The sequence below is a fragment of the Abrus precatorius genome, unplaced genomic scaffold (assembly GCF_003935025.1).
Source record: "Abrus precatorius isolate BTA unplaced genomic scaffold, Abrus_2018 Scaffold3, whole genome shotgun sequence".
Taxonomy (NCBI): Eukaryota; Viridiplantae; Streptophyta; class Magnoliopsida; order Fabales; family Fabaceae; genus Abrus; species Abrus precatorius.
The window spans coordinates 262,292-285,737 of NW_020874373.1; the positions used below are offsets into that span (position 1 = coordinate 262,292).

Below are 23,446 nucleotides of genomic sequence, written 5' to 3' on the forward strand. Positions count from 1 at the left end.
ACTATATAACTTTATGATTATTCATGTTATTGGTAGTGTATGAAGAACAATATATCATATTGATACATGATGTTACAGAAATTCTGATGCTTTTTATAGAAAATAACTTTTTTATTTTAAAAATATAATTTTCACTTTTATGTGAGTGAGAGTTTTTTTTTTAAATATTAATAATACCCTCTCTTTAATACTTCTTCCAGTCTTTTTTATAAAAAAATAAAATAAAACATTTTCTTGGTCTTTATTATAAGAAACAAATGATAGATTCAAGATACATTACTTATTAAATTTCTTTTATACTATTCTTCTATTAGTATCATTAAATATATAAATTATTAACTACATTATTCAATATCATGGATATTTTTAAAATAAAATTTATATTTATAAAAATATAACATAATTAATTATTTTTTTTATTCATACTGATTTAGTCATTTATTTTTTTATAAAAAGGATCAAAATAAATATATTATTATTATTTAATGAATTACATGCAAGTCTCATAATTTAAATACTCATTATATTTAACGAGACTACATATAATTTATTTATTTTTTTAGTGCTCATAGCGAGTATTTTAAGGAAATAAAATAATCAATATTTAATATACATATGCTTAATACAATGTTTCTAAATTTGAGAACATATTTAATATATTCTTTAAATTATACTAAAATATTAAAAAATATTTATATCTTTTTTAAATACATTTCTAACTCTATTATAATTATTTTACGTATTAATTATTTTTAATATGAAAATATTATTTTAATAAACATTTTTTTACTTTTATTTGATGATATTATTTTAATAGTAGCGCCGCACCATCTTTATTTTAATAAATAATGGCGCATGATGAAATCTTAAGGAGAGATTCGGAGTTATCGATTTGTTCAATTAAAAAACTCAGATTGCGAGGTGATCATATGCAAAGGGAAAAAGAAACTTGTTATTATTATATATAAATAAGAATTAAAAATAAGAATAATCGATGTGTTTTTTTTTTTTTTTTTGTACCGATGGAGGCTGTAAGTAACATTAAAAGCACTTTGTTTTTCCGGTCAAAACATTAAGCACTTGTTTTGTATATTTTAACTTTAATTAATGGCCCAAGTATCTCTTGCCTTGTATTGTGTAGATTAGGGCTTGGGCTTGTGGGCTTCGGGCCTTTATGACCCAAAGTAAATAAGGCGGTGGAGAGAAGCGAAGCGAACGCAGTCGTTTAGCATCACCGCCATCGTCGCAACCTGAGAAAGAGATATCGACGTTACTCCGCGTTCCTTTTCTTCTTCTTCGATTCGTCTGATCCTAAATTCAGTTTGATTCTCTCACATCATGGCTACCGCTTCAGGTACTTAATTTCCCATTCAACTCGACATTCTCGTTCTCTAGGGTTTAAGATATCAATTTCACTTTATAACTTTCATTTTTTTTCGCCAATTTTTCTGATCCACGTTTCCTGGAAAAATCCGTTTTTCTCGTTTTTTTTTTTAAATTTTCTTTTTGGGGGCTTTGTTGTCGGTTTGTTCGTTCATGTACAGATAACTATTCGGATGAAATCCCAGCCAGATTTCAATTCGAATATGTTGATTTGTACTCACCATGTATTGTTCGTAGTTAATACGATCAATATTATACCTAGCAGGGTCTGAAGCATGTAGAATCTAATTTTTTCCCCTACTGGGTTTAGATTCATTGTTTGAAATTATTTGCACTATTTTTCAATTTCATCTTTTTAATTGTAACTATAGCGTGACTATGTATCTCACAATTTGCCCTATAACCTATTTTGACCGTTGTCTGAATTTTTTTTTAACTTGTATTGGGTGGATTGCAGTGGCATTTAAGTCGAGGGAGGATCATCGCAAACAGATTGAGTTGGAGGAAGCACGTAAAGCTGGACTTGCGCCAGCTGAGGTGGATGAAGATGGAAAGGAAATCAACCCTCACATTCCTCAGTATATGTCATCTGCACCTTGGTATCTTAATGCTGAGAGACCTGTAAGTCTTCTCATTCCTCTTCTCTTTTTATGGTCTTTTGAGATCTGCATGAACTTGTGCTGAACTAACGTTTTTTCCTGTTTTTTTTTTTTCTTTTTTTTCTTTTTGCTTGTAGAGTTTGAAACATCAAAGAAAATGGAAATCAGATCCCAATTACACCAAATCATGGTATGACCGAGGTGCTAAAATCTTTCAGGCAGACAAGTATCGAAAAGGTGCATGTGAGAAGTAAGTATCTCTCTCTAACTGTCAACTATGAGTGTGTACATGCATCCGCGTGTGTTATGTATGCAGAAGTGACGAATGCTCCATGTATATCAACATAAAGAAAAATTGAAATTTAGTATTTGGTTTATGTATGTCTTAGGACATTCATTCATTGTTTCCCCCCACTTTGATGGTGTCTTATTATCTCCATGGCTGACAAACTCTTGAGTAATCTATTACGAGTTCATGATTTTAGGACAATAATAAAAATCATTTTCACTTGTATATAAATTCTTTGCCAAACTATATTTAAGTAAACACAAAATTGGTCAACTCAATTCTAATTGGATTTACTCGAGGTTTGAGCCTCTAGGTGCAATTTTTGACTGAATTTGTTGGGTACTTGAGCTGAATTTCATCCACCATTGAATATGTGTTAGGTTTATGAAGTTAGTTTTGTATTTTAATACTTGTTTTTATTCTGTTTTTGAAGCTACAAAACAATTTAAGTGTGGGACTAAGTATGGCATAACAACTTGGTCAGTTATTGAGTTATATTATAATTTATTACTTTTTTTTTTGCTTCGTTGTAGACTTAGAATATGAATATTACTTATGAATATGTTATTTATTTATGTTTGGTTATTGAGTTTATGATTCAAATTTGCTGGGGTCCCATCAGTTTACCTAGCCTCTCAAGTTTGACTATCTTATTTGTCTCTGCATATATTAATATTATGATTATCTTTCTTGTACAAGATTAATTAAGTGCTTCAATTTTTATTCTCTTGTTATAGCTGCGGGGCTATGACACATGATGCTAAATCATGCATGGAAAGGCCACGGAGAGTGGGAGCAAAGTGGACAAACAAACACATCGCCCCTGATGAAAAGATAGAAACTTTTGAGCTTGATTATGATGGCAAGCGGGACAGGTGGAATGGTTATGATGCATCAACTTATGCTCGAGTGATTGAAAGGTATGAAGCTAGAGATGAAGCTAGGAAGAAATACTTGAAAGAACAACAGCTGAAGAAATTGGAGAAGAGCAACCAAACTGGTGAGGATGCTGCCAGTGATGAGGATGAAGAGGAAGATGATTTAAGAGTAGATGAGGCAAAGGTTGATGAGAGCAAACAAATGGACTTTGCCAAGGTTGAGAAGCGTGTGCGTACAACAGGTGGTGGAAGTACAGGAACTGTTAGGTAAGATTTATGTGGCTATCATTTTAATAATGCAAGACCAGGTCAATTGGTGTCAAAGATGATCACTTTCATTATTTATCTTCGATAAATTTGGAACTGAAATATCTTTTCTTTCAGGAACCTACGTATTCGAGAGGATACTGCAAAATATCTTCTTAATCTTGATGTCAATTCTGCACACTATGATCCCAAGACCAGGTCCATGCGTGAAGATCCTCTTCCAGATGCAGATCCAAATGAAAAGTTTTATGAGGTAACTTGTCTAAAGAATCAAAATTTATAGGAAACACTACTTTGCTTTTACTGCTATATTTAATCTTTTATATGGATTAAATCTGTTTTTGCACTGTAGGGTGATAACCAATATAGAAATAGTGGTCAAGCATTGGAATTCAAGGAACTAAACATCCATGCTTGGGAAGCATTTGATAAGGGACAAGATGTTCACATGCAAGCAGCTCCATCCCAAGCTGAGTTGCTCTATAAGAATTTCAAGGTCAAGAAGGAGAAATTGAAATCTCAAACAAAGGAAACCATTATTGAGAAGTATGGCAATGCAGCCGATGAGGACAAACTTCCAAGAGAACTTCTGCTGGGTCAGAGTGAGAGGCAAGTCGAGTATGATCGTGCTGGTAGAATAATTAAGGGCCAGGTAAGATATGCATGGTAAATCTTTACAGTGCAGCATTTGCAACTTGCATAAAAATCTTAAATATGCTACTTGGTGGTGTAGCAGGGCTTTCTACTTGATCTGCTTGCATTTTAGGGAATCACCATGAGTCTTAGTTTCAACTTTCTGGCTTCTGCATTATGCTTGTTGCTGTTATTTAAAATGATAGGTTCAATTGTTATTTATCTGATGCTTCTGACAGGAAGCAGCACTACCCAGGAGCAAGTATGAAGAAGATGTTTACATTAACAACCACACGACTGTTTGGGGCTCATGGTGGAAGGATCACCAATGGGGCTACAAGTGCTGCAAGCAGACAATACGTAATAGTTATTGCACTGGTGCTGCTGGTATTGAGGCTGCTGAGGCTGCAGGTGATCTTATGAAAGCTAATATTGCCCGTAAGGAGGCTGCTGTAGGTTCGTACGCTAACATACACCACGCCTCTCCTGTGCCTCTACCTCCTTCCCTATCCTTTGTTATTATTCTTTTTTTAACATGTTTGAGAATTTTGTTTGATCATATTTAGCATGTCTGTTAATCTAATTTTTTCCATGAACCCATACAGAGGATCCTACACCTGTGGAGGAGAAAAGGCTTGCTACATGGGGTACTGATGTCCCGGATGACCTGGTTCTGGATGAAAAACTGCTTGCTGATGCGCTCAAGAAGGTAAATATCAATCTATTATGCAGATATATTTTCTATTTGTTAGTCATTCTGTGTCTATTGTAACCCCTATAGAATTATATCCTTGTGCCAATAGCTTTGTTGACCTTAATTAACAAGGTCAAGATGCCATTGATTCAATCTAATTTCTTGAAACAAAGATGGTGTCTTTTAGCTCTACATTCTGGAGCATTTGAGATGAAATTATTCAGACATTTTTACATATGGTTTGCTGATTGTTGAGTTTTGGTGCTCTTTCACAGGAGGATCTAAGAAAGAGAGAAGAGAGAGATGAGAGGAAACGCAAATATAATGTTAGATGGAATGATGAGGTTACTGCAGAGGAGATGGAGGCATACAGGATGAAGAAAGTACATCATGATGATCCAATGAAGGATTTGCTACACTAAACTTGAAAAGTAAAAGGCCTGCATTCCTTTCGTTACAAGTTAAGGCAAAAGGCATGCATCCCTTACTCCCGAGTCCACAAGCCTCTGTTGTTTTCTTACTGCCAACTGGACAAGGCAGAATGGATCGAGGGTAGAATTATTTTGGTATGTACAGCTTTGTGGCAAGTTGATAATGTAAATATAACTTCTGGAACGCAAATCTGTTGTATTGACTCAATACTGTTAGTTGACTGGTTTTTTTGGTCCAATTCCTTATAGATCTACTTTCAGCATTACGTATTTATCCGCCCTCGCCCCCTTACATACTCAATTGTCTGCAAGCGACGTTAGTGATACTGTGATACTAATTTAAATGTTTGCCGGTATTGTTTGATCTATCTCAAGTGAAGCTCAAGCAACATATGTGTATCATAGTAGTCTTAAAATCTGTTTTTTTGGCTTAAATCATATTCATAAATCGTGACCCACAACTGCTGCACTGTAGCAATGGACATGGAACACGTTTTCGCATAAAAATTGGTGAGATATTTAGCCTACTCAAATAACCGTTTAAAAGTGAATGGAGTTGCTGAATTGAACTGAACTTGAGTAAAGACTTGTTTGAGAAAATTGAGCTGGAATTCTATATTTAAGACTAGAAGTTTGGTTGACCTCAATAGAACCTTTTTAACAATTCACGTTCATTAATTTGCCCTTTTCCCTTTGCCTCGGTTTGCAACATCACTCAGTGTGTGCGTGTGCAACTTCATTGCAGTTCTGCTTACTATTCCTAATTGAACACTAATCTTTGTATTTCGCACTAAATTTCCATGTAACCAAACTGAATTGAAGTGTATTCCGTTTGCATTTAAGCTTCGTTCTTTTTGTTGAAAAAGTACGTATTATGAATCCTTATTTTCAGTATGTTACTTATAAATCCCTATTTTGCATATTGTATTTTTGGTTTACCTTCAAGCATTTTTGCAACTTCTTTTGTTTGGTCCTGTAACAATCAAAAAGGCTGGTTTCTGCTAGTAGAACTCACATTTGACCTTCTGAAACAAAGCTTAAAAACGTACTACAAGATTCATTGTAACAGTAAATATTGCATGATGCATGCCCTTATTAAGTTCATTTTTGAAGTGTAAAATTACAAAACATTTTCTTATTCCTTTCTTCTTCAACAATGATTAAAAGTTCTGGTTTAAATGTTGCTACAGTAAATAATTATTTTTAAATGTCTTTGTCAGTGTTTTTGCTCCCTCCAAGGTAAATTGGCTTTAATGGTTGGTGATATTGGATAGGATTTCTACTAGGTGAATCTAGCCAAAGTTAGGATCCCCCTTCGGTTGTCTGTTTATTATGTAATGACATGTGGAGTAATCTCCACATCTCCTCTACTCCTGTAATTTCTCTATACAAATTTGGTCTGCTTTCTAATTTAAGTTTGGGTTTTAAAATGGTCAGTTTTTGGAAAATAAATCTCAGTTCACTTATCAGCAAAAGCAAATGTATTTTTATAAAATGGTCAACGTGACTTAATTCATAGAACTGAAATAATTTAGTGGACAATGAATTTGGACAGGGTGGTGGAGCTAATCTAGATTTGAAGTCTCCCTTATTTTCTCAACGGTTTTTTAGTCCTCTTTTTTTTATTATCGTAAAGTCTTTTTCTTAGCTTTTGATTTTGTATAACCGTTAGAAACTTCTAATATCCCTAAAATAGACTTCTTTCATAACATATATAATAAAATTGTTCAGTACTGCAAATATGTCTTTTTTATGCTTTTTTTTTTTCTTCTTGGGTGGCAATTTTTGTTATTCCCGGTGCTGTTAATTTCTCCTTGCTGAGCACCGGTTTTGTGACTAGATTTTATAAAATGTATTTACTTTTGCTGATAAAGAAAGTTGCAAATGAAGCTAATGAGTAACAACATAAAATTATTTAAACTTGTATATATTCTTGATAGGTGCAAATAATTTTACTAGTAAGAAGCCATGGATGAGACAGACATTCTGAAATTTGTATTATTCTAAAAATAAATTTAAACTACTATATTACAAACAATGAAAGATAATTGTATCATGAAGTTAAAAAAATTATTATAGTAAAACATTCAACTTCCACTCCTCCCAATTAGTTGCCCTTTACACTAACCACTTGCCACTTCATCATAATACAAAGAAATTAGTCAACAGTTTGAAATTATTTCACAGTGTAACTATTGTTAGATGATTGAGTATTTGAATGAAACTAGCATGATGAATGCACATTTAAAAAAAATATAAAAATACAATTACTGCTTTTTAGTTGAAAGGTATTAAATCTTTATTTGTGAGCAAATATATACTCAAATAGTAATAAAGAAATTTTTAAATTGAGTTTTTACAATATCATTTTATAAAGATTATTTCTATTTAATAAAAATATTGTGATTTAATTGTTTGAATATAAATAATGCATCATAAAGTAATGACCATTTTTTTTTACATGTTATTTCTCAACATGATGTTGCTTCTTTGACAGCTATTAGTCTTGATAATTGAAGAGGTTTAGATTTAGGATCATTATATAATTAGAGTTTATAACTATTATATTTGTTGGATTTGTATGGACTATTGGATTAATTTATGTTAGTTTGTAGTTTCACCCTCCCACATGGTATTTTTGCTTTTAACAGTTGCTTATTAGAAAACCACTGCTTTAGTGTGTATAAAGAGGTCTGACTTTTAGGTTCTTTTTATCCCCTAATACCACATAATCTGTTGCTGAGAACTTGTATCCTCCTGACAAACCTATAATTCAGGTTTTATCTATTGAAATATTAAGCTTTGCTTTGTGTTTTTGCTAGATCAGCTTCTCATTTATGGAAGTTAAATGCAGGATTCTGTCAAAGATTTAAGGATAGGCCGAGTTTCCCTTCTACTCTCTAAAAAATATGTCATTATTCAGCATAGTTAATTCTCTGCATGTTTTGGAGCGCAGAGCTTGCTTTGTCAAGTATAATGAGCCAATGATTAAATACTAGTGGTTCTACCTAAAGAATGCTGATATTTTACAATAAATAAATGATCAAATTACAGGTCCTTAGATTTTGGTATTTTACAATCCAAAGTTGCTTGACTGTATGTAGAATGCTTTCTAGTACTTAGTTTAAATTTTGGGGTTGTTTCTTTTTAGTCTTCTGCAGTTTCTATCTACTTCTATTCAGTCACTGCTTTAGGCTCTCTGTTGATTCTTAATTGCATGATGCATCCATTAATGACTTGGTGCCTACCGCGAGAGTGATTTGGACTATGTTCTTTTACTCATGATTCTGCTGTGACCTTGTTCTTTTAATTATGTTATAAATTAGAATTACCTCGAGGCAGATTCTACAGCTAGAGAGCAGATTACAGGACCAATTTCAGGTCAGGTGCAAGTTAGAAATGGCACTTGGATACAATCCTGCATGTGATTATACATTGGTTTACACTTCTTTTTGTAAAATTTTATAATTTTTATTGTTTTTTGTGTTCCAACCAGCAACAGAATTAGTTAAGGAAATTTCAGTGCTAAGTCACACTAGCAGTCAATTGTATTTTAACTGTTACGAACAGTGAAGTCAACTCAGCTATTTTTGACGCATTAGTTTGCTGGAGAACATGCATTTTCTAACAAAAATATCAAGCTTTTATAAATAGTTCTTATACTTCTGAATTACTGAGTTTTTGATATACTTTTCTTAAGCTGTATGTTGATTTACATTTATTATTATCTTTGCTTGTACAGCACAAACATCAGAAACAACTTTAACCTTCGTTATTATAGAATAGAAGGATATTTTATAAAAGTACTCATCACACATGTCATTGAATTTTTATAATCTTTTAGAGAAACTGTTATTTACATTTTTGGTGTTATACTGGCCATATGTAATGATATTTATAATCTTTTGTGATATACCAATATGCTCTGAAAAAAATTACGCTTGAGTTGTATTATGCCTGATTAGATTAATGATTTTTGTAGGTTGGTCCTTTGAGATGTTGGCCTGGTGGCTTTTGTCTCTCACGACCCATTGGTGATACGGATATTGGTGAATTTATTGTCCCTGTATCATACTGTAAAGCAAGTGAAGGTCGGTCACTGCTTTCCCCGTGTTTATGTTGATTAGTTGTTCTTGTCTTGCTTCCCTTCTTAATTATACTGTATTGTGTAATTTCTTTATGTACTCAAGTTTAATTCTACGTTGTTTTCCATCTCTGCTTCATAGGTACAAATAGAATTTTCGTAGCATGATTTTGTTACCTCTTTATAATGAACAGCTGAATTTGGGCCTACTTAAAATTAAAAATTAATCCCTGAAATTTGATTATACGCAAATTAGTTTTCATAGGTAATTGAAGTGTAATGATTTTTGTAGAAATGACCTTGAGCTTCAAAAGTGTCTCTGCATTAATTTATTTGCATAGCAAAATTTGCTCATCTATGTATCTTGCAACAGATTACAGGTGAGAGCTTTCAGTTTGTAAAAGGGTCAACGCACCAAGTACCAAGAGAAAGAAGGGATCGTAGATTCAGATGGCTCAGTTCTAGCAAGGGGGAAAGGAACTTACAAGAGGCAGCAACAAACTTGTATCTTACATTGCGAGTTCCACAAAAATTCCTGTTCTGGGTTATGCTGGTAAGACCTTTATGCTGCTAAAGACTTAATCGTGACGCACGTATTTCGTTTCGTTCATGATGTCTGACTACAATAATTGATACAGTTGATAGAATGTCCATACAGACTGGTCATTAACAATCTAGTAGATCTTAGTTATACCTATACTTGAAAAACAAGATGGCTTTGTTTCTTGGGTTCTTTATTTACATCTATTACTGTGATGAGATTCTAGTTTTTTGCAACAATAGATACCTAGTAGCTAGCTAGAACAAGTACTACAAATTTCTTGCTAAGATCTCTTGCTCAGCCAACTCTTCTCTGAATCTAGCGATGAACTCCTCCGCTCTTTCATCTATTCCATGCATTAGAGGAGAGGCTAATGCCAATGACTCCCACATAGCATCTGAGTCTGACGTGCATGGTTTACTTGATCCACCTTCCTTGCTTGTTCCTGCCACTCCTCCTTCCCTAGCCTCATAAGGGAGCGTTGCCCTCTTTTCAGTTCGTGATTTGTATGCTGTTTGTGGCTTCAAGTGCTCCACCAACTCACATGAAGGCTCTTTAAAAAGCTTATCTATGTAAACAGGTTTAGGCTTTTTGTGGAAGCCGTAGATGAAACTTGTGACTGTGGCTAACCTTTTGCGGCGAAAACGCTTGGTAGCAAGGAACTTAGGAGGGGTCCTGGTAACAACTGTCTTAGTGGCAGTTTTTGGATACTTTCTGGGTTTCTTCATGGCTTTGGAGCTACGAATCTTACGAAGTTTACCAAGTGTAGAAGTGAAGCTCTTCCATGCTTTTGTAGCAGTTGGAAGCCTTAACCTGAGTGTCATGCAGGACATGGAATGGAGAAGAGAGCAATGCTCCAAAAGGTGGGTTAAACTCAAGTTTTCAAATGGAAACTTGGGTCCTTTTTATAACATGCATGGTTTAGATTCCCTTCTTTCTATTGGAGTAGTATTCATATTTAATGGTTTTGCTGTGTGGAATGGCTTAGTTATTACGCGCTGAATATTTTGACAACATAAAAGGCTGCCAAATTCTCCAGCTAGCTTAATTATTAAGCTGACACTAATAAAATCGTAAAACTACAATCTTTACCCTTTTTTCCCACTATATTTGTTTATTCATGGTTTACAGCCTTACACTATTTGTTTTATGAGCACAAAAGTTACTCTATTTCATAAGAAAAAATGGATGTCAATTTTTTTTTAATAAATTTATGTGCAATAAAGAGAGATATAAAAATGAAAAAGAAGAATACGATATAGAATTATTTTTAATGTGATAAAAACTAGTTTTATAAAATGGTATTTCAACATAATTTATTGAAGAAAATGTATTATAATTTTCCCCTGAATATATGCATGACCGTGCGTGAATATATTTATAAATTTAAACTAAGATTCTTCTTACGAGACCAAAAGAAAATAACTGCGATTCTTCGGTTGCGTGTGAAATTTGTGGGAGAATGACAAATATACGATAAACTTTTACAATATTTTTATAATTTTTTGTCACATCACGTATTATATTTCTAAATTTTTTTGCATGTGATTTCAATAAATTTTTTGCTGTGATTTTCCACCCTAGCTGTGATTTTTATTTCTTTCGCTTATATCCTTTCTTCGTAATCATGAAATGTATTTACTATAATAATATTAAAAAAAAAAAGTAGCATATTGACCCGGTGTGTATTTTCATTTATCTTTTGTAAATTTATTAAACTGACTAGAACTAAATTATATTAATATATAGTCAAAATGTAAAATAGTCTGTGAAGTTTGTGATTGAAAAAATAGTAAGTTCTTACCATTGTTAGTGTATAGAACCTTCAAAACTTTTAAAATTTATCCTTACGCCTTTGAATAGATAACTAATAATGAATATTTACACACACAAAAAAAATAGAGGATCCTTTTGTAACGTCTAAGAAATAGAGATGAGGCTACATGATGGCTTTAAAAGAATATTACATTGACCATTAGATTCTATATTATCCAAATTATATGTTCACTCGAATAATTTGGATACATTTATCTGAATGAAATAATAAGTATCACGTTTGTAAGTTTCTTATATGTTTGAAATGGCTATTTTTTTCTCAAAAAAATATTTATATTTTAAAAAAATCTCCAAAATTTAGAATGAATGATTATTTCTTTAAATAAGACAAATCAAACACACCGTAAACTAGAGATGGACACTCTTTTTGAAAAAAATAAATTAAGAATGCACATTCAATCTTCATTAATATATTATAGTATGTCATGCATGTGCACAATATAATACTGCGTGGATAAACACCTGGTTTAGATGTTAAAATAGCACTGTTGTTCATTAATTTATCCCCAAATCTATTTAGCTCAAAACTTTCCATTGAGACCAGTGTAGCAATCCAGGGTGGGAGATGGAATTGGAATGGTAGTAATGGCATTGACCCTTCTGAGCTTTTTGTTCGTACAAAAGGTTATTAACATTTTAAAAGTATTTAAATATAAACATTATTTCTATCACATTAATGACAGTATTGAGATTTAAATTGACATTATCCAAATTATTCAAATTCTTCACCATTGACCTTTCCTTTCACTGTCTATATATTATATTGAGCATGGAACTCTAATATTTTTATATAACTGCATTTTTTTCGACTTCAACTAGAGACTAGTTATAACTCAATTTTAGTGTTAAAAAGTTTAATTTATTTTTTAAATTAAATTTTAAAAAATAATTATATACAGAATAAAAAAATAATGTTACTTTTCTTTTCATTCTAAAATTGATTGTGTTCATTTAATATTTTTGAAAATATATATCCTCGTTTTTCAAAAATATATATTGCAAAAACATATTGAAAAAAAAAAGGATTCTGACATGAGGGAAGAACTATTGTAGTTATGTATCTCAGAATAATAGTAAGTTTATATCACGCATTAGTCGATTTATTTATTTATAAAAATAACAGAAATCATTGTTTTAAAATTTTTGAATCATCAAAGAGTTTCGATTGTTGTGTGTGTGTTTGGATGTGATTTATTGTGATCTTTCGTAGCCCTCTTTCTCTCTATTCGCTTTCATCTTTGAATTTCTTTCTAATTGATTTTATAGAAGTGGTGTCTTCTTTGCGAAAACGCAGACATATATATTAGTTTTTCAGTAGCTAAGCCACAAGAAAGTAACCCTTAAATTAAGAGATATATAGTTTATCAATAATACATCATCCTTCTAATATATTCCAAAACCAAATCACAGAGCAGTGATTCCCAATTCCCAATTCCTAGCCCATCTAATTCCCAGTGAATAACATTAGCAAAGATTAAGAGAGGCGATGAATGATGAATAAGATTAGGTGCATGCCTGGTTGGCCAACGAGAATTGCTTGGCTTGAGAAGCAGCTGAAGCCTCAGAAACTAAAGCTTGAATGATCAAAGTCTTCACCTGCCAAGGCTTGTAAGGAAAACCCTCTCTCGCATAAGAGTTAAGCAACGCTGCACTTCCTTCCTTCACCAACCCTCCGAAAGCGTTCTCCTCTTCGTCGTTCCTCGCCGTCGCTTCCAACAACGTCAGATCCGATCTGTACCGTTCGTACACCCTCGACCCGAACACATTCGACACCGTCGATGTTTCTGGAACCATCCTCGGCCACGCCTCTCTCCTACCGCTCCAGAACCTCATATTATAAAACCACATTTAACAAGGTTAGTTCGTTGAAAACAACAGTAATGAATACAAGTGTGTGTGTGGGTGGGTGGGTGGATTATTACTGTGGCGTGCATCTTCCTCTGCTCCTCGTGTAGAGGAAGCCTGGCCTATGATGATGTCTCTCTGGCGCTGCCATTGTTTGGGAAGAGAGGAGTAGGAGGAGACAAAGGAGAAGCGCAGGAGAAGCCATTGTCGTTGCTGTCGTCTTCCACATTTGATTTTTTTATGCGGTAAGAGATGTGAGGTTTCTTATTCATTTGGTTTATGCTTGTTTGAACGTTACACTTGCACTGTGGAGTGGAGTGGATGGAGGGGACTCTTCTTTCTAGGAACACGTGACCCCAAGCTACTCGGACCAAGGTACCCTTCCTTTTTTTAACTCCATTCTTATTTCACAAATAATTTAATATTTTCTTTTACATTTATTTTTATTTAATGCCTTTTTGGTTTTTATAAAATATTAAATAAACCTGAAGTGTTTGGATTGATAGAAATGTAAATATTCATTATATATTATCATTCTTTTACAATTAAATATGCCACATCAGCGTCATAACCTTCATTTCTTCCATGGTGGTGATATATTATTATAAGGACTAGAGAGAAGCCTGAAGGAGGGATTCGTCACTGAAGTTGTGCTTACGAGATGTAGACATTTTTTAGCATCAGACGGTGACGGGCATGTAATAAAAGATGGATGGATAATTTTTTTTATAAGTAATTGTAAAGGTAAAAAATAAATAATTAAAATAAACAAAAAGCATTTATTTATTCATCTTTTTTAAAATTCAAGGGTATAAGTTATTTTCAATTTATGATAAAAAAAATGTATTTGTTTTTTATATTAATTTATAACTACCTATTTAAAAGATTATCTAAATTGAGCCTGATAACCAGTTATTATTATAGACGCTTAGATTGGACTCGCGAGGAGACGAGTTGGTTTGCAGTAAGAGAAGGCAAATTTTCGGAGAAATATGAAATGATAGACATGAATCTAGAAAAAACAGAGTAATGACATTTTTAAGTGGATGATTTGTTAGAAGCATTGAAGTATCAAATTTTAATTAATGGGACAGGAATGGAGACAGAGAAAAGGTACAAAAGATTTGAGTCCCTATCCTTCAATATTAGTCTTCCACATCACAGCTATTACTTAGACCAATATATCGTTATCAACATGGTTTTCCTTTTGTTTTGCAAGAAAGAAACAAATTAAAAAATGAAACTCAACACTGAACTCACAAACTAAAAGAAAATTCATTGGAATTTCCCTCTTTATTTATACTTTTCCCGCAAAAGTTTCGTGGCTCAGGATAACAAGGATACACTAATGTATTACACATTACATAAGGCAGCAAACCTTTGTTTTCTTATTATTATTATTTGTTACTCACTCACTAGTGTCAAAAAGACAAGACTGTGGGAAGCACACATGTCACGTATGCAAAATGGCCTCCATTGTGTCTAAGCCACAACTCTATTTTGAGAGTCACGAGGAGGAACCAAGAACTTGAAGGGGTTGTTCTTCTTTACCTGTCTTACCTGTTCCTTCCGCAGGTTGAATGAACGAGCTACCACTTCCTCTGGCATTGCATTGATCAAAGAGTTTCCGCCTGCAAGTGTGGCCATCATGGGTTTATCATTCGTCTTGAATGCCACATACTTGAAGCTGTTGCTGAGGGACTTGGCAGCCACAGCAAAGTTTTGTGGCACTATCAGCACCTCACCCTCTTCCAGATTCCCGTCGAAAACCGTCTCGCCCATGCAATTCACCACTTGTAACCATGCCCTCCCTTTCAATCCGTATAGTATGCTGTTTGCGTTGAGGTTGTAGTGAGGTACAAACATAGCACCCTGTACCATCCATCATTTTGCTATAGGTTAGAACAATCACTGTGTGATTAAAGTAATTGTAAATATAACTAATAAAAAGTTCAAGATAATTTTTAAATGACGTTGTCACACGTTTTAGTATAGAAAATTTTCTTACGAACATGTAAAAAAAATGAACTTTTTATAATTTTTTTCTCACGTAAAAATTGCCGAATCATGCCTTAAAAGGGAAAAAGATTAGGTACCTTGAGGAGAGATCCAAACTCAGCACTGAGTTTGAGCCACCCGAGGGCTGAGAAGTCGAGGCTGGTGGCTATTTTGACGCTACCAGCTTGAGGGTTGAAGATATCCGGTGATGAAGATTTACCAATGTTGTGGCGAAGTCTCATGGTGCAAATTGTCTCGTCAATGCCATTTTTGCTTTTGCTTCTGCTTGCACGTGGGAAGGGACAAGAGCGTGTCCTCGTCTTGCAATGAGGCTCTTCTTCTTCCTCTTCTTCTTCCTCTTCTTCTTCCTCTTCTTCTTCCTTCACCTTTTGCTGCTGCTTCTTCGTGGGTGGGCTTATGATGCTGAGATCTCCTTCCACTTTCACAATGCCTCCCTTCTCCTCCTCCTCGTTCTCACCTTGTAGGATTTTCACTATTTGCTTGTTCACGCCTAACGCATCTTCCAGGAATTCCATAGAGAAACCACTGAAAATGTTGCCCCCTTCATTTTCTGCTTCTTCCTTTCCTTTCCTGCTTTGACTGCCACTTCTCTGTTGCTGATATTGTAGAAACTCTTGCTCTTGGTTCCCGGCAAGGTAGAATCTCTATTATTAAATAACAAACAATTCCCAATCTTTAGTGTACCCAGAAACTAAATAACAATATATATCATTTATCAAATTACCATATCATATATACGTGATCATCATGTATATATATAATATGGCAAAAAGAATGAGAATGTTAGGAAGCTCACCCTGGGCATTTGATCAAGCTGGTTCTGGAAGCTGTTGGTGTCAATAAGAGAAACAGCAACCACTGGGGTGTCTTCAGGATTGTACATCCAGAAAGCAACACCAGTAGGCACCGCAATCACATCACCCTCTCTGAACTGATTGACCTTTTGGTGACGGTCCTGGAACTTGACACTTTTTCCTTGTTCATATTCCTGTGGCTCTTCAAAAGTTTCAGGACAACCGGGGAATATCATCCCAAAAATACCATTACCTGTTCGTATTAAACACAAAACACATTACTATATATCGTTTGGTATCAATGAATTCTAAGAAAGAATCATTTATTTCAAAAGTTATTCATAAAACTACAAATAATATAGAAAAATGTTTAAAGTAACTGACTTTTATTGAAGAAAAAAAAAAACATTTTTATGTTAAGAATGTAAAACAGCTACTTTTAGATGTTTAAATAACAAGATGAACCTTGTTGGATGAGAATTTCCTGAGGAGAATTGGTGTAGAAAGGTCTGCGAAGGGCATTGCGTTGAAGGGTGCAGCGAGAGAGAGCCACACCGGCACAGCGAAATTGGTTGTTTTTGGGGTTCCATGTCTCAATGAAGCCAGCTTCTGACTTTATACGGTTATCGGGTTTGAGGGTAATCAGGCGTTCCAGATGGCACTCATTTTGTTGTGGCTGTGCTCTGAAAGCCAAGCACCCACTGAAAAGCATAAGACAAAGGGAAAGAGAGAGTGCAAGAAGCTTAGCCATGGCGATGACAAATGGAGAAAATGTTTGTTGTGAAGCGGAGAACCTGAGGGTTGTTTGTTTATAGGGGAGAGAGGGAGGTGAAGGAGGGACACGTCGCAGGACATTCTTCAGCATGCATGGCTATGGAAGCCTTGTGTGTTACACCTCATGAAGTCTCATGGGGTGAGGTGGCTTCAAGTTCAACATTTCCATGACTAAACAAAGAGCAAGCTTGTTTGTATTGCAATTGGTATCAGCCTTGGTGGAGAGGGGGGGACCATGGTTTCATTTCTTTTCTATTCCAGGGTTCTTCCTTCCATTTTATGCAGGGTGATTATTGCATATTTTATCGTATGATTTTTATAATACAATATTTCATGATAATAATTTATATTTTTACTGAAAGTTTAGCATTAAATAATTAATATTAATATATTGAATTGTATTTAATTATGTATTTTTAATAAAAAATATATATATTATATATTTATTATCATACACACAATGCTGCATAAGTTTTAAAAAAATAGTTATAGTAAATTAGACACAATTTCAATTTCTTTACAACTTTATCTTATATTACTAAATTATTCAAACTTTTTTTTTTTGTTAGTTTCAAACATGTTACACGAGAGAATTATTGTCCTGTATGTAACCACATGGTCTTGATCACTCAAATTTAGACATGTGTTAATATATATATATATATATATATATATATATATATATATATATATATATATATATATATATACATGTGTGTGTGTCGTTTATTAGTCAAGATTACCATAATTATTTTGAGCACTTAACTTATTTGAATAGAGTTGAATTATGTTACTTTTTTCTCCTTTCAATAGAAAAAACATAAAAATAATTATAATTAGATTGATTGTTATTATTCCCGTAGCCTAGATAAACTAAAGAGGGGGCTAATTGAATTCTTAAACTTTTCTTTTAATTTATACACTTTAATTCTTTTTTTAATAAAATATAAGAAATTGGATTGAAATATAATAGAATAAAAAAATGTAAGAAATTTAGAATTCTAATAATATATATAAGCAAGATAATAGAATGTAAACTTATAATAAATGAAAAGAATACAGACTTAATTTATACTAGTTTGATCATTGTGGCCTACATCTAGTATCAAAGCAATTTGCTTGAAAGTTTTATTAACTTTGAATTGTTTACAAATGAACTCATATATATTGAATCTCCTACTCTTTATGGCTGAACCTCTTAAAAACCAAGACATATCATACTGTTCATCTAATAAGGAATACATCACCTTTTGTGTTTGAGTCTCTTAAGAATCAAGAGATACCACACTCTTGTTCTAATAAGGGATACCTCAACCTTTTCACATTCTCAATGAAATAATACAAGACAATTATTCTCATATTAGAGTAGATATTACAAATTGAAGTATTAAAATGTTTTTAAAAAATAAATGTATTTGACTAAGAATTAAACAAATGATTGATGAATAAGGGTGATTGTTAAAATTATCTAAGTTCTAATTATTCTAACGGTTACTTAATCATTTGACTTATTCATCTTAAAAAAACTCTATGCTCTTGTGCTTCCAATTATTTGACATTATCAAAACTTATAACATAATATTCACAGTTATTATTTAAATAGGATTGTTAAATTATTTTCTGCATAATTATAGTACCTCATATTTGATCTGACCAAATACAGGGATTATGTTGTCACTTTCTGCAATTTCCAAATAACTTTCAAAACAAGGGAAAAATGATAAAATTCTAATCAATTAATAATGAAAAAGAAAGTTACCCTTTTTTGAGTACTTGTTAGGATTGAGACCGGCAGAAAGTCCTCCACAAGTGGTAAATCATGGTTCGATTCCTTACCAAGAGAGACATTTACATACAATATTCGCCCTTTTCTTACATGGTAAGTATGTTTTGACAGTTACGACCAATGCACAACCGAAGTGTTCTCCCGAGTTTACATTTACTCTGCTCTTGCCTCGGTGCCTTTTTCTTTGTTGGGTCCCTTTTATGCTACAGAATGGACATTTTTGTATATACTTACAAGGGACCTGAAATTTCTTCCTTGATCCTTCAATAGTTACTAATCAAAGGTATAAGCAATCTGATGAGAAAATGATTTCTCTTTGAATTGTTAACGGTGTCTCGAGCTCATCAGAGCTAGAAATCAACTCAAGAAGGCAAGGGCAGCAAGCTCTCTCAGATTTTTGGATGCAATGAATTCCACATCATCTTATATTAACCCAAAATTGATTGATTAAGAATCATAATTTTTGAATTTGAATCCTATATACCTACCAACATATGAGATGCAAAATCTTACACTTTACATCAAACATATTCTTCATTGAATCGTGGAAATAAAGTCCAACCACATAGGCTTTCATACTTTTTATGTATTGCTAAACCTCGAGTTTCAGGTCAACATGCAGAAATCATGTGCAACAAGAAGCTAGTGACAAAACACGAACTAAATGAAGTAGTAATTTCTATATGAGTTATGAAACAAGTTAAAAATAAAACTCAAACAAATCAATGCTTTAAAAGTAACGATTCTTACTCTCAGACTCAAACGACCAAAGGAATATGCATCGGCATGTACGATCAAGAAATCTTACTTGTAACACAAGCAAGTGTATAAATAGGTGTTCACAGAGAGCAAACTCACACTGACTTTCGTAATCATAATTCAAGCGGAATATATCCATAACTGCTGCAATTGTTGGCGTGCGAAGATGATGAACAGAGTAGACATGGTAACTGGGATCTGCACCCTCTGTCTTCTCAGTAAAGCGAGGTTTCTCTTCTTCAGAGAACAAATCAAAACTGCGACCTCAGAATAATCACTGAAGAAGAGAAAGAACGAATCCGAAGAAGGATGAATGCAATTAGGAGCGTTAGCGTTCATAGTGATTTTGGTTTTCGATTGAACGTAGATTTGAGTGTTTGTTCTCCAAAAAAAAAAGATTTTATTATTTCCTTTTATATATTGTCTTAACAATATATTTATTATTTTATAAAATAAATATTAAAAAATTAGAATTGAAAAAAAAGGGTCTTATAAAACACAAATTCTTGTGTTTTTAAATCAAGGACTAATTTGTAGTTTTAAAAAACATATAGCATCTTCACTTGTTTAGCAAGTTGCCAAACAAACATGATCACATAAGTATTGAAACCATTATTAAATTTTCCGACTATCTTCCATGATTAAATTAATAAGTTATTTCTCAGCTTACTTTGATTGTGTTTACTTTAGCCTTGACTGCTACGCTTAAATATAAAATCTTTACAAAAGAAAAAAAAAATTTAGGAAAGAGAAATAAAAAATTGTTATTAAAAATTAGAATATTTTTTGAAGTATTAAAAAATGTTTAAAATGATGTTATCAGTAAATCTTAACTATTATCCTGTGCACAATAATAAACACAGATAATAAATTATTAATTCAAGCATATGTATTAAGATAAAGATAGATAATCAACTTTGATGATCAATGTATAATCAAATTTAATTAAACAAAAGCAAGTTGAATAAAGCATAACAAGAGTGTCAACAAAATTCGAAGGTCAAATTCCATCGTTGGAGGAGTCAGATCCTATATATTTGCTCAAAGAAGTTTTTCCACTTGGAATAAATTTTTCTAATATTCTTTCCAAAGTAAAGAAAGCCACAAACACAACTTCTGATGAGGATCCACCGTAAGCTAAATCCTAAAGAAAAGGAAAGAATCAAGTTCCTTTGTGCCCACTTTTCTAATCATTAATGAGGTTACTACTAATGCATCTGGTGTGGCGCATCCAACATAGTTGTTTAGCCTACAAGCGTGATTTATTATCCCTTCGCATTAATACAAGGAAGTGAATTAAAATGCGCGCATGTATAGGACGAACCAAATTAACATAATGAGAAACTAGCAATGATCTCACAAGGATTAAACCTCGAGAAGAAACTCCTGCCAATTACAAATTTAGGTAATATAAATCACCCTCACAGAAGGACAACAGATTATTACAAGATATGGACAACGACAAAATATAAAGCTAGAACATAAACGCCACCTTCGCTTTCCTCATTCGGTATTTGTATTTCCCTTCAAGCTAGATTCAGCATTCTTCTCGTTTGTGCTATCCACTACTTTGGTTTCAACAAGACCATCCCCCTCGGTTGCATTGGCTTCAAGAGTTATAGACTTCTGGGGCAGATTTTTTATGTCAAGATTCTGAGAAGCTTTGGATTCTTCAGATTCATTGCCTTCAAATCTTTCAGCTAGTTCATTGGTCTTTTGAACAGCTTCTGCATCATGCTTGCCAGTGTCCGCATTTTGAGGTTGTTGTGCCCCAGACCTTTCAGCAGCTTCCAACTCCTCATATTTGGAAACTACCTGTTGCAGCTCATCATTGAGATATAAAGCCTCAAAAAGGGTCGCTTCGTCATTTGTCGTGCTTTCCACAATGCCCTTGATGATAGAAAGTGATTCTTTGCACTTCTCCAACAAGCTCACAGTTAGATCTTCCTGCAGCCGATTGTAAATTCTATGAATATACAGAGATATAGCAATTATCTGATATACTAACTGTATTTTGGGGGCAAAAGAGAGACTGAGTCACTGAACACATACAACAAATATTATGAAGTAGTAAAAAAAGCCCCAATTCATTATTCGGGTAATTTTGCTTTTTTTTAACTTCAAAAGCTTTACCTTCAAAGGTTTTGGCTCAGCCTCAGAACTTAATATGCTAGAGAGCAATTCAAGACTGTTTCGAGCAACCACGAGATGCTCCTTCTTCTCTTCAATTGATATGTGTTGGTAATTAGAAGAGAAAGCAGCAGAGTCATCCATAGCATGTAATCCTGCTTCAGGAATTGGGTATCTTTCAGGAGGATCTAAAGGTTCATGGGTAAATGACTCCGAGCCATATGGAACAGGTTGTGAATTGCCTCCGGTCATGTCGAGTGGTTCAGCTCTTCCATTCAAACTCTGCCATCAACCAGGGGAAGGATGCAGAAGAATCCATCATATCAAAATACGAGACATTGCATTTTTAAAGAGTAGAAAACAAGTAAGAATGTGAAGCACAACACACTTATGCTCAGTGTATGTGTGTTCCCTTATTTTTATAATAAGGAACATACATAGACATAGCTTTGAAATTGATCAGTACAGTAATTAGGCTAACATATGATCACACTGCATTGCCATGTGTACCCTAATAAAGAATAAAAAATAAAAAAAAAACAGTGACTGACGGCACAAACATGAAGTTAAGCTTCTACGCGAATAAACTAAAAACAAAACATGAAAAAGACAAGAGTAACAAACAAGACATCCCAATAACGTTATGCTGAGTCAATCATAACACATTCCAAACAAAACCAAAAAATATAAAAAGGAGAAAAGAGAATTACCATGTAAGTCTGACGAAAGACAGGAAGATAGGCAAGATCCTCTGACTCACCCCAAGCCCTAATCAACTGAAAAGCCCGTCTTCGATTGTGAGGATGGGCCTGTGGATTATCAATCACGCGAATCATATCATCTAGAACCTTCTCGGAAGCAATTTCAGAGAAGACCTTTTCACAATTCATGGCACAAGCTTCCAAGAGGTCGAGGCTGAGTGTCTGAACAACGGAGCTCTTGTGATTGATCTTTCTCTTGATGGCCTTAACAACCTCGGAGCCATTAAAGTGTTGGGAATTGATCATGCCACATATTCTGAGATTGATGCCCCAATTGGGCTCTTCCATGGTCTCCAAGGTGGCCTCATCCACCATCTTGGACTCAGGAGTTGGGGCCTGCAAGATCTCCTTCACCTTCCCACTCACGATTCGCCCCATCTGGGCCCCACCCGTCTTCAGCCTCTCCCCGAGCTCACCCAGTTTCAACTTGTCCATTCCCAACCCAAAATCGCAAAATGTTTCGTTGTGGTGTGAGAAAGTGACAAACCTTGAATGTGGTAGGTTGAGGGAAACCCTAGATGAAATCTCTGCAGAGTTCAACTTTGAAGATTACAACAAGTGAATCCGAGTGTGATTGATGTTGTGGTGGTCACGGGTATTCTGAACAACTGGGTTGAATTGGTTCTTGTGGGACCGCCACGTGTTTTCTTTTTAATGGTTTTAAACTGGGATTTGTGGGTGTGGTTAATCATAATCATTATCATAAATTATTTTTCCTCTTGTTTAAATAAGTTTCAACTTGTCACGCTTTCAACGAGACAAAATTTACGCCGAATAATGCTTTCATTGTAATAATCATAGCTCAAAGAAACCCTTTTTACGGATCTCATGAAAATTGTTTTTAAATTTAATACTTAAAAAATTATATATATAATATTTTTTATTATGCACAATGTTGTATAAATTTAAAATATAATATTATGTATGAACTATATATTCTTTA

General features: G+C 33.7%; 5 protein-coding genes across 7 annotated transcripts; 1 reads left to right on the forward strand and 4 right to left on the reverse strand.

Annotated features, from left to right (window-relative positions):
• Positions 1-1,214: 1,214 nt before the first annotated feature.
• LOC113861679 (pre-mRNA-splicing factor SLU7-A-like) lies at positions 1,215-5,540 on the forward strand. Of its 3 annotated transcripts, none has more exons than XM_027494656.1 (9): positions 1,215-1,354; positions 1,841-2,004; positions 2,120-2,232; positions 3,009-3,416; positions 3,534-3,669; positions 3,769-4,068; positions 4,289-4,505; positions 4,655-4,758; positions 5,019-5,540. In XM_027494656.1, the coding sequence occupies exons 1-9, from the start codon at positions 1,339-1,341 to the stop codon at positions 5,163-5,165; spliced, it is 1,605 nt and encodes a 534-aa protein (XP_027350457.1). In that variant the 5' UTR covers positions 1,215-1,338; the 3' UTR covers positions 5,166-5,540. The 3 variants fall into 3 exon arrangements, with proteins under 3 accessions (XP_027350457.1, XP_027350456.1, XP_027350458.1); XM_027494657.1 differs by lacking the exon at positions 1,215-1,354 and adding an exon at positions 1,452-1,660 and having other exon boundaries at positions 5,019-5,438; XM_027494655.1 differs by lacking the exon at positions 1,215-1,354 and having other exon boundaries at positions 1,394-2,004; positions 5,019-5,438.
• Positions 5,541-9,568: 4,028 nt separating this feature from the next.
• LOC113863618 lies at positions 9,569-10,668 on the reverse strand. The gene has a single exon (XM_027497262.1). The coding sequence runs from the start codon at positions 10,630-10,632 to the stop codon at positions 10,069-10,071; it is 564 nt and encodes a 187-aa protein (XP_027353063.1). The 5' UTR covers positions 10,633-10,668; the 3' UTR covers positions 9,569-10,068.
• Positions 10,669-13,021: 2,353 nt separating this feature from the next.
• LOC113863677 lies at positions 13,022-13,725 on the reverse strand. The gene is made up of 2 exons (XM_027497330.1): positions 13,558-13,725; positions 13,022-13,463 (listed from the first exon to the last, which is right to left on the reverse strand). Exons 1-2 carry the CDS (start codon positions 13,707-13,709, stop codon positions 13,139-13,141), a joined length of 477 nt encoding a protein of 158 aa, XP_027353131.1. The 5' UTR covers positions 13,710-13,725; the 3' UTR covers positions 13,022-13,138.
• Positions 13,726-14,962: 1,237 nt separating this feature from the next.
• On the reverse strand, positions 14,963-17,044 carry LOC113862791 (glycinin G3-like). Its single transcript, XM_027495994.1, has 4 exons — positions 16,759-17,044; positions 16,296-16,546; positions 15,577-16,143; positions 14,963-15,352 (listed from the first exon to the last, which is right to left on the reverse strand). Exons 1-4 carry the CDS (start codon positions 17,042-17,044, stop codon positions 14,963-14,965), a joined length of 1,494 nt encoding a protein of 497 aa, XP_027351795.1.
• Positions 17,045-20,898: 3,854 nt separating this feature from the next.
• Positions 20,899-23,082, reverse strand: LOC113862702 (TOM1-like protein 2). The gene is made up of 4 exons (XM_027495833.1): positions 22,991-23,082; positions 22,453-22,945; positions 21,746-22,024; positions 20,899-21,559 (listed from the first exon to the last, which is right to left on the reverse strand). Exons 2-4 carry the CDS (start codon positions 22,936-22,938, stop codon positions 21,116-21,118), a joined length of 1,209 nt encoding a protein of 402 aa, XP_027351634.1. The 5' UTR covers positions 22,939-22,945; positions 22,991-23,082; the 3' UTR covers positions 20,899-21,115.
• Positions 23,083-23,446: the final 364 nt, after the last annotated feature.

Bases quoted from the DNA above. Each gene is read 5' to 3' on its own strand.
- LOC113862702 (XM_027495833.1), bottom strand. From the start codon at position 22,938: ATGGACAAGTTGAAACTGGGTGAGCTCGGGGAGAGGCTGAAGACGGGT. The intron at 22,025-22,452 runs GTAATTCTCTTT...GGTTGATGGCAG, and splicing joins TCTTTCGTCAGACTTACATG to AGTTTGAATGGAAGAGCTGA. The intron at 21,560-21,745 runs GTAAAGCTTTTG...AATCGGCTGCAG, and splicing joins CTGAGCCAAAACCTTTGAAG to GAAGATCTAACTGTGAGCTT.
- LOC113863618 (XM_027497262.1), bottom strand. From the start codon at position 10,632: ATGTCCTGCATGACACTCAGGTTAAGGCTTCCAACTGCTACAAAAGCA.
- LOC113861679 (XM_027494655.1), top strand. From the start codon at position 1,762: ATGTATCTCACAATTTGCCCTATAACCTATTTTGACCGTTGTCTGAAT. The intron at 3,670-3,768 runs GTAACTTGTCTA...TTTGCACTGTAG, and splicing joins CAAATGAAAAGTTTTATGAG to GGTGATAACCAATATAGAAA. The intron at 4,759-5,018 runs GTAAATATCAAT...GCTCTTTCACAG, and splicing joins TTGCTGATGCGCTCAAGAAG to GAGGATCTAAGAAAGAGAGA.
- LOC113862791 (XM_027495994.1), bottom strand. From the start codon at position 17,044: ATGGCTAAGCTTCTTGCACTCTCTCTTTCCCTTTGTCTTATGCTTTTC. The intron at 16,144-16,295 runs GTGAGCTTCCTA...ATTTAATAATAG, and splicing joins AGCTTGATCAAATGCCCAGG to AGATTCTACCTTGCCGGGAA. The intron at 15,353-15,576 runs GTACCTAATCTT...TGGATGGTACAG, and splicing joins AGTTTGGATCTCTCCTCAAG to GGTGCTATGTTTGTACCTCA.
- LOC113863677 (XM_027497330.1), bottom strand. From the start codon at position 13,709: ATGTGGAAGACGACAGCAACGACAATGGCTTCTCCTGCGCTTCTCCTT. The intron at 13,464-13,557 runs GTAATAATCCAC...TTATAATATGAG, and splicing joins AGAGGAAGATGCACGCCACA to GTTCTGGAGCGGTAGGAGAG.